Here is a 12,534-nt window from a genome sequence, read left to right as displayed (position 1 = left end):
CATATCGTCGGCGTACATATGTTAAAACATATTCAACATTTGTACAGATACAGAGAGTTTATAAGAGTCTCCCCTTCCGCATGCATATATACAATGATACAATAAATATATTCAGATTCTGGATATTTGTTCTGTACATGAATCTACCAACTGAAAACAACTGCCATTAGACTATGAATACACTATGAATACAACGATTCTCAATGACCACTTCATATCAACCTGACTTCCGACTCGCAATCAGTTCCGCGTGGTCAAAAACTTTTTTAACAACCAACCGTCCGGCTGGGTAACCCCCATGACTTCAACTTTCACATTGAACTCAGAGAACTTTGTTATGACACAGGGCACTTTATCCACAACTTATCATTATTTATATCTGCAGGTATTTTGGCTAACGCGCTGCACAGGATATGTATATTCAGCTACTGCTATTCATTGCCGTAATGTGCATGAAAAAGAATCCATTCAATCCCTATATACATAAAACATATGACGAAAGCCACTCTAAATGAGTTACGAGAGACTAAAAATAATGTTATTGCATGTAAAAGCACTTCACTTATGCCATACAATTATATTGGAATTTCAAACCTCAATGTACAATACTCAATGATATATAAAATTATTACGACGTTTAAGAATTCCGTCTTTGCGTATTGCAGAGTTATCTTCTCTTGGGAGCAGGTATTGATTGTTACGTCATTGGTTTGTGTGAGAAAATTACGCCGTTTTCTCAAAAATTGATGACGTTACGCTCTTAAACAAGTGACGTAACAATCAATACCTGTTCTCAAGAGAAGATAACTCTGCAATACGCAAAGACAGATTAGCTGCCAGAGCGTTGTAACTATAGTTAATTGTACAGTTCTCATTTGATAAAGCAAAGTGTAGCTTCTCCTCATAACTAAAATTCATAAAATCACTATCAATTGCTATAGCTCTATCATATAAAATGTCACGTATATCATCAAAAACCGGACATCTAGTAGGTGTGTGCTCCTCATCCTCTACCTGTCCACACAAAATCTACATGTTCTGTCCATCACGGGTAGGTTTTCATATTTTCCGGTTTCGAGGCGCAGTGGAGCTTCGCTACGTGGAGTGCGCTACGTTGGCCTCTAGTAAGAGGCGACTTCACATATAGCTCACACATATAAGATAGTTTGAATTTACTGTTGGCTCGAAGCTTATTTCCACCCTTTCTGCGTTGACCCATTGGGTTCCGTAAAAGTAGTAAGCAGTTTTCTTTATAAATGTTCCTCATAGCTTCCTGGACCATATTACATTCTTCGATTTTAGAATAGCTCATCGCATCATAAACGTTGATGATGTCAAGTTCCTCCAATTTGTTTAAAATGTAAAATCCCAGTTTCTACAACTCCGGTTCGCGATTCTCCGACACCACTGGAAGACGCGATAATTGATACGTGAATTAACCATATTACTAAGCCTATACCAATGGGAAACCACACTCTTCCATTGCCTTACTGTTGTTGGTTCCCAAGCCATCTCACCAGCCACTGCAGCATGTGAAACCAACACTTATTTACCATAACTTATGGTTATACCACACCATGGTATCGTAGAGTTTGTATTTCTATCTCAGCAACCAACTTTTCTGCAACTGCTACCAGCATTTCAGCAACTAAAGTATTGTATTTGATTTGAACAAGCTTGACTGCCGTTTATACCAGCATGCTGTTGGACAATCATCACACTAGACCGTTCGGTTGTCCAGAAGAAGTCGTTTAAAGGAAAATTTGAGGACGGAAGAACGACGCACCACGGCATAAGTCATTTGATCGTTTGAACAAGGTGAGCAAATAATGGATAACAGCTTAATTTTGGCCTTAAATAATTACATTACTAAATGAAGAACGAAAATAATTGAAAATCATTCCAGATTGTATTTTGGAGTTTACTCAGGTACACACAACAATTGTATTGCCACTACATATGAACATTTGTTATATCATTGAATATATATAACATACATTTGGACCTGATGTTTGATATGAAACGTTAAAATTTTGGCTTAATAGATAAAAAGAACACCTGTTTTTAAGTCTATTGAAGCATGATTTAGCTCTTGATATAATAAATTATTGTAAGTTTTCTGTTAATTGCTCGTTTATACATTGTATAATAACAACCAAAATGGGACGAGCTAATTGCTTTTTATAGATAAAACTTTCTATGCCCTAGTTCTCTACTTTGGATCTCATGGGTCAATATTAGTTTACCATTGTAAGGTACCACATGCAGATGTATGTAACCTTGTACAACGTATATGTATATAATAATTCAATCTGAAACCAAATAATCTTTTTTCATCAAATAGTATTTCGTAAAACCCCGTTCTGCTTTCTTAAAACAAAATTGGAAACTACATGTAACTGTTTCGTGAAATCGAATACTGGAAGACCTGGTGAAAGGCGAGTGCACATGCACTGCTCCCCCCCCCCCCCCCCCCCCCCCCGTCCCCCTCTGTATATTGAAGTGTGTAACATCATTAACGTTCAACAAGAGGTGAACGGGACAAAACAACTTTAAAACAACATATACACAAACACAAATGGCTATTTTAAAAAATCAGATGATTTACAGAATCGATATTTAAAATAAAATACGTTCACGTGAATACATTTTAGATATATCCGTTTAAAACACTAATGATGTATTATTATTTTATTATTATTAAATTGACGTTGGATATACAAGAAAATTCATCGGTAAAAACACCGTATTATTAAACGTGGCGCCATTCAATTGATATTTGAGACTGGTATGTGGTTGTGTATTTAAATTCAGTATTTGGTTAGTATGTGTTTTGAATATAGAGAATGGTCATACAAAAAAACCCATCAGTTATAAGAGAGGTCCTTAATAACCCTTATTTATGATAAATGGCATCAATTATTAAACTATCGATCATATAAGGAGGCCACAGAACACCGAATGGTAATTATTTACCTGATATATGCTCTGACCAACATTATACAGTGTACGATAGACATACTTACGAACGAAAATTAATGCGATGATATCAAAAAGGAGAGGAATGTCTAATATGATAAGGATTAGGAATTCATGATAAAACTATCAGAAATAGTGTTGATAATTGTGTTGTATGTTTGTTGTTTGAGTGTTGTCTGTGTGTTGTCTGTATAGTATTTGTATGTTGTTTGCTGTGTTGTATGTTGGTTGTTTGAGTGTTGTCTGTGGGTTGTTTGTATAGTATTTGTATGTTGTTTGCTGTGTTGTATGTTGGTTGTTTGAGTGTTGTCTGTGTGTTGTTTGTGTGGTATTTGTACGTTGTTTGTTGTGTTGTATGGGTGTTGTTTGGGTGTTGTCTGTGTGGTGGCTGTGTGGTATTTGTATGTTGTTTGGTGTGTTGTATGTTTGTTGTTTGCGTGTTGTCTGTGTGTTGTCTGGGTGGTATTTGTATGTTGTTTGGTGTGTTGTATGTTTGTTGTTTGCGTGTTGTCTGTGTGTTGTCTGTATAGTATTTGTATGTTGTTTGTTGTGTTGTATGGTTGTTGTTTGGGTGTTGTCTGTGTGGTGTCTGTGTGGTATTTGTATGTTGTTTGTTGTGTTGTATGGTTGTTGTTTGAGTGTTGTCTGTGTGTTGTCTGTGTGGTATTTGTATGTTGTTTGTTTTGTTGTATGGTTGTTGTTTGGGTGTTGTCTGTGTGGTGGCTGTGTGGTATTTGTATGTTGTTTGTTGTGTTGTCTGTTTGTTGTTTGAGTGTTGTCTGTGTGTTGTCTGTATAGTATTTGTATGTTGTTTGCTGTGTTGTATGTTTGTTGTTTGAGTGTTGTCTGTGTGTTGACTGTGTGGTATTTGTATGTTGTTTGGTGTGTTGTATGGTTGTTGTTTGGGTGTTGTCTGTGTGTTGTCTGTGTGGTATTTGTATGTTGTTTGTTGTGTTGTATGGTTGTTGTTTGGGTGTTGTCTGTGTGTTGTCTTTGTGGTATTTGTTTGTCTGTTGTTGTGTTGTATGTTTGTTGTTTGAGTGTTGTCTGTGTGTTGTCTGTGTGGTATTTGTGTGTTGTTTGTTGTGTTGTATGTTTGTTGTTTGAGTGTTGTCTGTATGTTGTATGCGTGGTATTTGCGTGTTGTTGTTGTGTTGTATGTTTGTTGTTTGAGTATTGTCTCTGTGTTGTATGTTGTTTGTTGTTTTGTATGTTTGTTGTTTGAGTGTTTTATGTGTGTTGTATGTGTGTGTGTTTTTTTCTCTCTCACAGATACATCATGTAAAAAATATCATATGAGTATTAATATATCATGTAAACATATCCTCTCACAGGAGTCACATCTTTGATTTTTTTCCCTTGCTTGGGATGAGTTCTGGAGTTCAGTATCTCAGATTTTTTATTTTTTTAACCAAACATTACTTATAACTAAACGTCATCTACTGTATACATTTACATCACACCACAAAGACATAAACTATAACAAGGCAATATATATATCCATATATGTATTCTGATTAAATAATAATTTCTATCTTCATTGCTATTTAAGTGAACTTTAATTGAACTAAGTATAAAATTGTATAGATATATATTGTATATAATTCAGCTATTTTTTTTAATATCTGGATATGAAATGTGTATAAACATGTATACATAGTATACAAGTAAATCCCTTTAAAATAAAATTGTGTATTATAAGTAGGTGTTTTTATTGTAAGACTCCTTCACTCTTTATATATGTTTTCAATTGTATTTCATGCATAAACATATATGGATATATATAGCCTATAACCTATAAACAATCTCCTATACAAATGTAGGGAAGCTTTACTACCTAAGAAAGTAAGAAATCTTATTTTAAAGTAGTTGCATCTTTATGTCATATGGATAGGTTGTAATTTATTAATGTATTTTTTTTATGTAAATACATTTTCCCACTCTTCCCATATTTGAAAAACAAATTATTTACATGTATTTATGTGAACAAATTTTTCGATTGTATATCTTTGTGCAATAAATTCTTTTAACAAGTTGAAGTTAACTCTGTCTCGTCTTTTTTGATGCACAAAAAATAAAATATTTTGTAAGTAAAATAAGGAAGTTGAGAGGTTGTGATGTGACATTTTTTTTGTTTTATCCATTCTTTTAGTTCGGTCCAAATGACCTGAGCTTCATTACATTCCAAAAACATATGTCCTAAATATTCTTTATTAGTTTTGCATAGGTTACACTTGTCATTATTTGTTATGTCATTCTTTTTCAAATATTTATTTACTGGTAGAATTTGATTTTGAATTTTATACTGGAACCATTGTTGTTTTGTATCTTTGGTGATCTTAAAGGGTTGGAAATAAATTGTATTCCAGTTCAAATATTGGAAAATAGGATTTGTTTTCCATTTGATTTCTGATGTATTGACTATGTTTTTGTGGTTTTGCTGTGTAAGTGTATAATAAAATTATCTCCACTGCCTTTTTTTACTTTTAAGTAGAATTTGAGTGTGAAAAGGTAAATAATGTCTTACAATAGTATTGTTATTCAGATATACCTTACATTTTTAAACACATCCTTAATGGATGCACACAGACTCTGGTAACTTAAGAAATTATTCGATGTTACAGAAAACTTGTCTTTGAATTCTTCAAAATTTAGAAATGTTCCATCTCCTTTCATTATGTCAACTACTGTATTTACACTTTTCTTATGGCAGTCTTCAAAATAAATGTATTGATTCCCTATCTTGAAGTTAAAATTGTACCACAAAGGGGAGGTAAGAAGGTCAGTTTTTGTTCTTATTTTATTTAGTTTTGACTTTTTTTATCCATGTATTAAGGACTTCTTTCCAAAATAAATTTGTTATATTAATGTTTTCAAAGAAACATTCACCAAATTTTGAAAGACACAGTATGGGACATATTTCAAGTATTATCCAAGTAGATTTTAAACTATCATTAAAGTTCCCTATATCTATCATTTTTAAACCTCCTTTGTTGTATTGTTTAGTGAGAGTGTTCCTTTTCACTTTATCAATTGATCCTTACCATATAAATTTAAAAAAAGTTGATTTCAATGTATTAATAAAAGCTCTGTCTGGATTCGGTATAGTCATAAAGAGACGAATCATTTTTGAAAGTATTAATGTTTTTAAAACAGTTATTCTACCTATTGGTGTAAGTGTTCTTTTAGACTATTGTAGTAATGATTTATCTAAATTTTGTATAGCTTTATCATATTTAATGTTAATCATTTCATCTAAGTTGACAGAGTAATCTATTCCAAGAACGTTATATTTTGTAATACCACCATTTTAATTTCCATCTATGGTGGTAGACGTCTTGACTGAATTTTGCTGAATTGCTGATATAAGAAGACAAAAGAAATCTAATAACTTACGATATTGTGTGCCTTAGTGAGTGCTGGATTAATAATGAGTTTACTCCAGATTTAAAAGGTTACTGTTCAAAGTGCATTGTTCGATCGAAAACAAAGTGTAAGCAAGGAGGTGGGATGATTTTCATGCATAAAGAAAATCTCAGTGAATACGTAAAAGTGTGTAAGGTAACCGAGGATTCCTTAGTTTGGATAAAGATCACCCAACAAGATGTTGAAGATGTGTATATGTGTTTTGTGTATATACCACCCTATAAGGCAAATTATTACAAATCATATGAAATTAATTTATTTGAGGAGTTGGGGCGTGATATGCAATGTTTCTCATCACAAGGCAAAGTGATCATAGCTAGAGACTTCAACAGCAGGACGGGAAACCGACTAGATTTTGTTTATGAGGATTCCATTCATCAAACCCTGACAGCACAGGTATCAGATATTGTGAACTGTGGTATCTGTCTATTGTATATATTCAGTCAGGTAAAGGGACATAACTCGTCCATACTCGCCATCTCTTATATGGGAACTCTCCAATGTGAAGTCAATAAAATATGTTGAGTGTAATGGAACACATGTGTTGACTGGATCTAATATGTACAAGAACGAATCAGGTTCAATCCGGGGATGGGCAAGTCATCCAAACATATGAAGCACGTTAGATGCTACAATTGGCGACGAGGATAAAAACTGTATACATTTAATTGGTTAAAATGGCGACATACATGGAAATTGGAGGTATTCCAAATTTTGATTGCCACGGAGATTCGTCCGCCATTTCTCAACGATGGAGAAAGTGGAAAAGGGCATTCGAACTGTTTGTTGTGGGCAAGGGTATAACAGATCTTACACAGAAAAGGGCGTTGTTACTCCATTGTGCCGGGATGAGAGTGCAGGAAATATTTGACACACTCGCGGACACAGGAGAAGATACAGATTACGACAAGGCTGTACAGAAGCTGGGAGAGTACTTCGCGCCACAAGGAAACATTTCATTCGAGAGACACCAGTTTCGGCAACTCAAACAGGAGTCTAGTGAGTCAGTTGAACAATTTATAACGAGGTTACGCGATAAAGCCATGACATGTGAATTCGGAGATGGTAAAGACGACCAGATCCGTGATCAGGTTATCGACAAGTGTAAGTCGACACATCTACGGAAGAAATTTCTGGAAAAGGGAGGAACATTGACCCTCACAAAAATGCTGGAAATGGGTAGAGCGCATGAAGCAGCAGAGAGACAGGCAGCAGTAATGCAGGAAGAAACTGTACACGCAGTTTATGAGAAAAGGAAAGGACACAAACCAGGTTACCAGGGGGCTGACCGTTTCAATACAAGTAGTCAAGGTAACAAATCTCAAGCATGCTTCCGGTGTGGGAGACAGGGACACTATTCAAAAGATAAGGAATGTCCAGCCAGGAATAAGAAATGCAATAAATGTCATAAAATGGGACATTTCCAGAAGTGTTGTAAGACAAAGGGAGGTAATCCAGGGAATGGCCGATCACAGGAACGTACGGTGAAATATGTACAAGATCAGGATTCGGTTGAGTTAACTGACTACGTTTTTAGTGTTGTTAAAGAACCAGTTGGAGAACAGGTTAGTGTGATAGTTGGAGGTGTGCCGATATCATTTACTGTTGATTCAGGGGCAGGTGTTAATATGATAGACCGAGAACTCTGGGAAAGTCTGAAAAAGTCAAAGATAAACTGTGTAAGTAACAATACTGACAAGAAATTGTTTGCTTATGGAAGTACCAAGCCACTGCCTTTAGCAGGATGTTTTGAGGCTGATGTCATACTTGGAAACAAGATGGTACCTAGGGTGATGTTTTATGTTTTGGAGGGAACAGGCCAACCACTACTAGGCAAGATGACTGCTATAGAATTAGGAGTTCTACATGTGGGTACTGGGCACATTAATTCCGTTGAACATGATATCAGTAAGGCTGAACTTATGAAGAAATACCCTGAATGTTTCACAGGAATTGGGAAATTGAAAGACTATCAAATGACTATAGCACTGGACGACACAGTTACGCCAGTTATTCAACCATTGCGGCGTATACCCTACCATTTACGTGACCGACTTGAGAGCAAAATACACGAGCTGGAGTCATTAGACATTATTGAGAAAGTCGAGGAACCCAGTGCATGGGTAAGTCCAGTTGTTATTATTCCCAAGTCAAACGGGGATATTAGACTTTGTGTTGACATGCGAAGGGCCAATGAAGCTGTAATTCGTGAACGGTATCCGATACCAACTGTAGATGAAATACTACAGGACCTGAATCAGAGCAAGGTTTTTTCAAAACTTGATATTCGCTGGGCGTATCACCAGATTGAGCTAGCCCCAGAGTCACGTGGTATTACAACATTCCAAACTCACTTAGGCATGTATCGGTATAAACGACTAATGTTCGGGATCAGCTGTGCCCCTGAGCTCTACAACAAAATCATACAACAGGTTCTGAGAGAGTGTCCAGGTGTCAACAGTATATTTGACGACATTGTTGTTCACGGAGAAACACAGGGTGAGCACAACAAAAACTTGGACAAACTGTTACAAACCTTACGTGAGAAGGGCTTGACATTGAATTTGGACAAATGTCAATTTAATATGTCACAGATTACATTCATGGGACATGTACTTTCAGAGCATGGAATCAGTCTCGACGAGGACAAAGTCAAAGCGGTCGTGAACGCGAGACAACCTTCAAATGCTGGAGAAGTAAGAAGTTTCCTAGGCCTAGTCAATTTTAGCTCCAGATTCTTACCCAACCTGGCAACTGTATCTGAACCCTTACGACAGTTAACCCGAAAGGATGCACCATTTAATTGGGGTCCAACTCAGGAACAGTCTTTTAAGAAACTTAAGGCGATGTTGTCAAATGCATGTGTTTTGGGATATTTTGACCCAAAAGCCAAGACGCAGGTTATCGCTGACGCGTCACCTGTGGGATTAGGAGGAGTGCTAGTACAGGAGCAGGACAATCACACACGTGTAATTTGTTACGCGAGCCGTAGTTTGACAGACATTGAGCGGAAATATTCACAAACCGAGAAGGAGGCCTTAGGACTGGTCTGGGCATGCGAAAGGTTCCATATGTACCTATATGGACAGGAATTTGAACTTGTTACAGATCACAAACCTCTACAGTTCATTTTCTCACAGAAATCCAAACCCTGTGCTCGTGTAGAACGCTGGATTTTGCGGCTACAGTCCTATACCTATACTGTCAAGTATATACCTGGATCTCAAAACATCGCAGATTGTTTGTCTAGATTGATTTCAAAGTCTTCTGATGGACCATCACATCATGATACTGAGACCTACATCAAGCAAATTGCAGAGTACTCAACTCCAGTTGCTATGACAACACGCGAAATCGAACGCGCCTCGGATAATGACCCGGAACTAGAAGCTGTTAGAAACTGTATTGTAAACGGCAAGTGGTCAGAGATTCCCTACAAAGAGTATCTACCTGTAAGGTCTGAACTGTGTGCTATAGGAAAACTTGTGTTACGTGGGACGCGGATTGTGATTCCCAAGTCGCTGCGTGAAAGTGTACTGAACGTAGGTCATGAAGGACACCCGGGCATAGTTGCCATGAAACAACGAATACGATCAAAGGTATGGTGGCCTAAAATGGACATACACATTGAAAAACATTGTCAGTCATGTTATGGATGTCAGTTGATGGCTAAACCATCAAACCCTGAACCTATGGTTAGGACCGAGCTACCCTCAGGTCCTTGGCAGGATTTGGCTGTGGATTTTTTGGGACCTCTCCCAAGTGGTGACAGTTTATTTACCTTAGTTGATTACTACTCAAGGTGGGTCGAGGTCACTGTGATGAAGTCGACTACTACTGACAAAGTCATCGCAAGTCTGAAAACTACATTTGCCACTCATGGGATTCCAACTTCAATCCGTACAGACAACGGTCCACAATTTATCAGTGAAGAATTCAAGCAATTTTTACAAGAATATGGTATAATTCATAAACGTACCACACCACTATGGCCTCAAGCCAATGGTGAAATTGAAAGACAAAATCGATCCCTGTTGAAGAGACTCAAAATTGCACAACAGGAACAGAAGGATTGGAAAACAGAGTTACAAACCTATTTGATCATGTACAGGTCTACACCCCATTCAACCACAGGAGTGAGTCCAGCTCAGCTGTTGTTTGGACGCGAAATTCGAACAAAGTTACCAAATCTTCAGGATTACACAAGTACCGGAGATGTTGAAATCAGAGATCGCGACCGTGAACGGAAAGAAAAAGGAAAACTGTACGCGGATGAAAGGAGAAATGCTACAGAATCTGTTTTGAACCCAGGTGACCTTGTATTGATGAAACAAAAACATGTAGACAAAATGTCGACAAACTTCAATCCAAAACCATTACAAGTACTTAGGAAACATGGTAATAGTGTTTTGGTAGAATCAGATGGAGTCCAGAAATACAGAAATGTAACACATCTGAAAAAGTTCATTAGGCCAGAATCTACTGTGTCTAGAAACAGTGATAGAACCAATGAAAATGTGTCATACAAAACTGTGTCAAATTCTGAAGTCCCTAACTTGGAAATATCCAATGAAATTGAGAATACTGATTGTGGTCTAGATGATGAGGATAAGATTGATCCGAAGTCGAGGGAGGAAAAGGTACAGACCCCTACATGCGAATCGCGCCAACAAACTTTTCCTATGCGACAACATAGGCCAACGCGAGAAGTTAAACAACCAGTGAAATTTCGCGATTTTGTCATGACATAGACTTGGATCACAAAATTATATTGAACAAAGTGCTTTATATGTTTATTTAGTCAAGTTTTGATCAGAAAAGTTTGTTTAATTACCAGTAACACTGGGTGTGATTTTTAGTTTAAAGTTGAACATTGAACAGTTGAACATTGAACATTGAACACTTGAACATTGAACACTTGAACAGTTGAGTAGTGAGCATTGAACACAATTTAGTACAGTTCATGCCAGGAACAGTTTGGAAGTACTTATGATTAATTGGCACTGTATTAATTACTGTAGAACATTTCATATTATTATAATTGATAAGTTTAAAGAAAGAGAAAGGTTAATTTTTCTATAAATATTTCATTTGAGATGATTAATTCTTTAAGAAAGAAAAAAAAGAGAAGACGGAATGTGGTATCTGTCTATTGTATATATTCAGTCAGGTAAAGGGACATAACTCGTCCATACTCGCCATCTCTTATATGGGAACTCTCCAATGTGAAGTCAATAAAATATGTTGAGTGTAATGGAACACATGTGTTGACTGGTCTAATATGTACAAGAACGAATCAGGTGCAATCCGGGGATGGGCAAGTCATCCAAACATATGAAGCACGTTAGATGCTACATGAACTACACAGGAGATACGTATCTACCGCCGTGTGTGAACCCAGATAGTACGGTGAAAACATTTGGAAATCATATGTTGAACTTCTGCAGAACAACTGGACTCCGTTTACTGAACCGTCGACATCATCCACACATGAACAGCGATTATACATTTAATGGATCGCGCGGTGTGTCGGTTATCGACTACGTATTGACAACAAGTGATAAGTTTGAATCTATTTCAGACTTGATTGTGAGTAGTTTCAATACACACTCGGACCACGCCCCCATGCACTTTGAAATTTGCATATCATTAGATGCTGTCAATGGTGAGCGCACCAGTACGCATATGCCACACGGGAGAGAATGTGTGTCAACCAGATGGTCAGAGGAACACAATGATGACATTATTAAGGCAGTTAATGAAAGAATAGTAGAACTCGAAACGCTAGTACGCGACAGCACGTTTAGTACCCAGGAGGAAACGAACAACACAGAGCAACGTATATGTAACATTATTGATGACATTAATGCCATGGTTCAATGAAGAGTGTAAAAGAAAAAACAGAACTTATCTATCATTCCTTAGAATATTCAACAATGATAAAAAAAAAATGAAACACACAGGAATTTACATAATGCAAAGAGGGCATATCAGGCATTGGAAAGACGCCTAAAGCGTGAATATAAGCGAGATGAAGGCGATATGTTTGACAATATGAGAAAACGTAATCCAAGACTTTCTTCAAATAATTGAGCGTACGCAAGTCGGCTAAAACTTCGAACTTTAATA

At 36.7% G+C, this 12,534-nt stretch overlaps 1 protein-coding gene across 1 annotated transcript; it reads left to right on the top strand.

The window, feature by feature from the left end:
* The first annotated feature begins 7,082 nt into the window (after positions 1 to 7,082).
* On the top strand, positions 7,083 to 11,156 carry LOC110451986 (uncharacterized protein K02A2.6-like). Its single transcript, XM_021500226.1, has one exon. It carries the CDS (start codon positions 7,083 to 7,085, stop codon positions 11,154 to 11,156), a length of 4,074 nt encoding a protein of 1,357 aa, XP_021355901.1.
* Positions 11,157 to 12,534: the final 1,378 nt, after the last annotated feature.

This window comes from Mizuhopecten yessoensis, unplaced genomic scaffold, assembly GCF_002113885.1.
Source record: "Mizuhopecten yessoensis strain PY_sf001 unplaced genomic scaffold, ASM211388v2 scaffold6361, whole genome shotgun sequence".
NCBI lineage: Eukaryota > Metazoa > Mollusca > Bivalvia > Pectinida > Pectinidae > Mizuhopecten > Mizuhopecten yessoensis.
This window is presented reverse-complemented; position numbering and strand designations above follow the sequence as displayed.

Bases quoted from the DNA above. Each gene is read 5' to 3' on its own strand.
- LOC110451986 (XM_021500226.1), top strand. From the start codon at position 7,083: ATGGCGACATACATGGAAATTGGAGGTATTCCAAATTTTGATTGCCAC.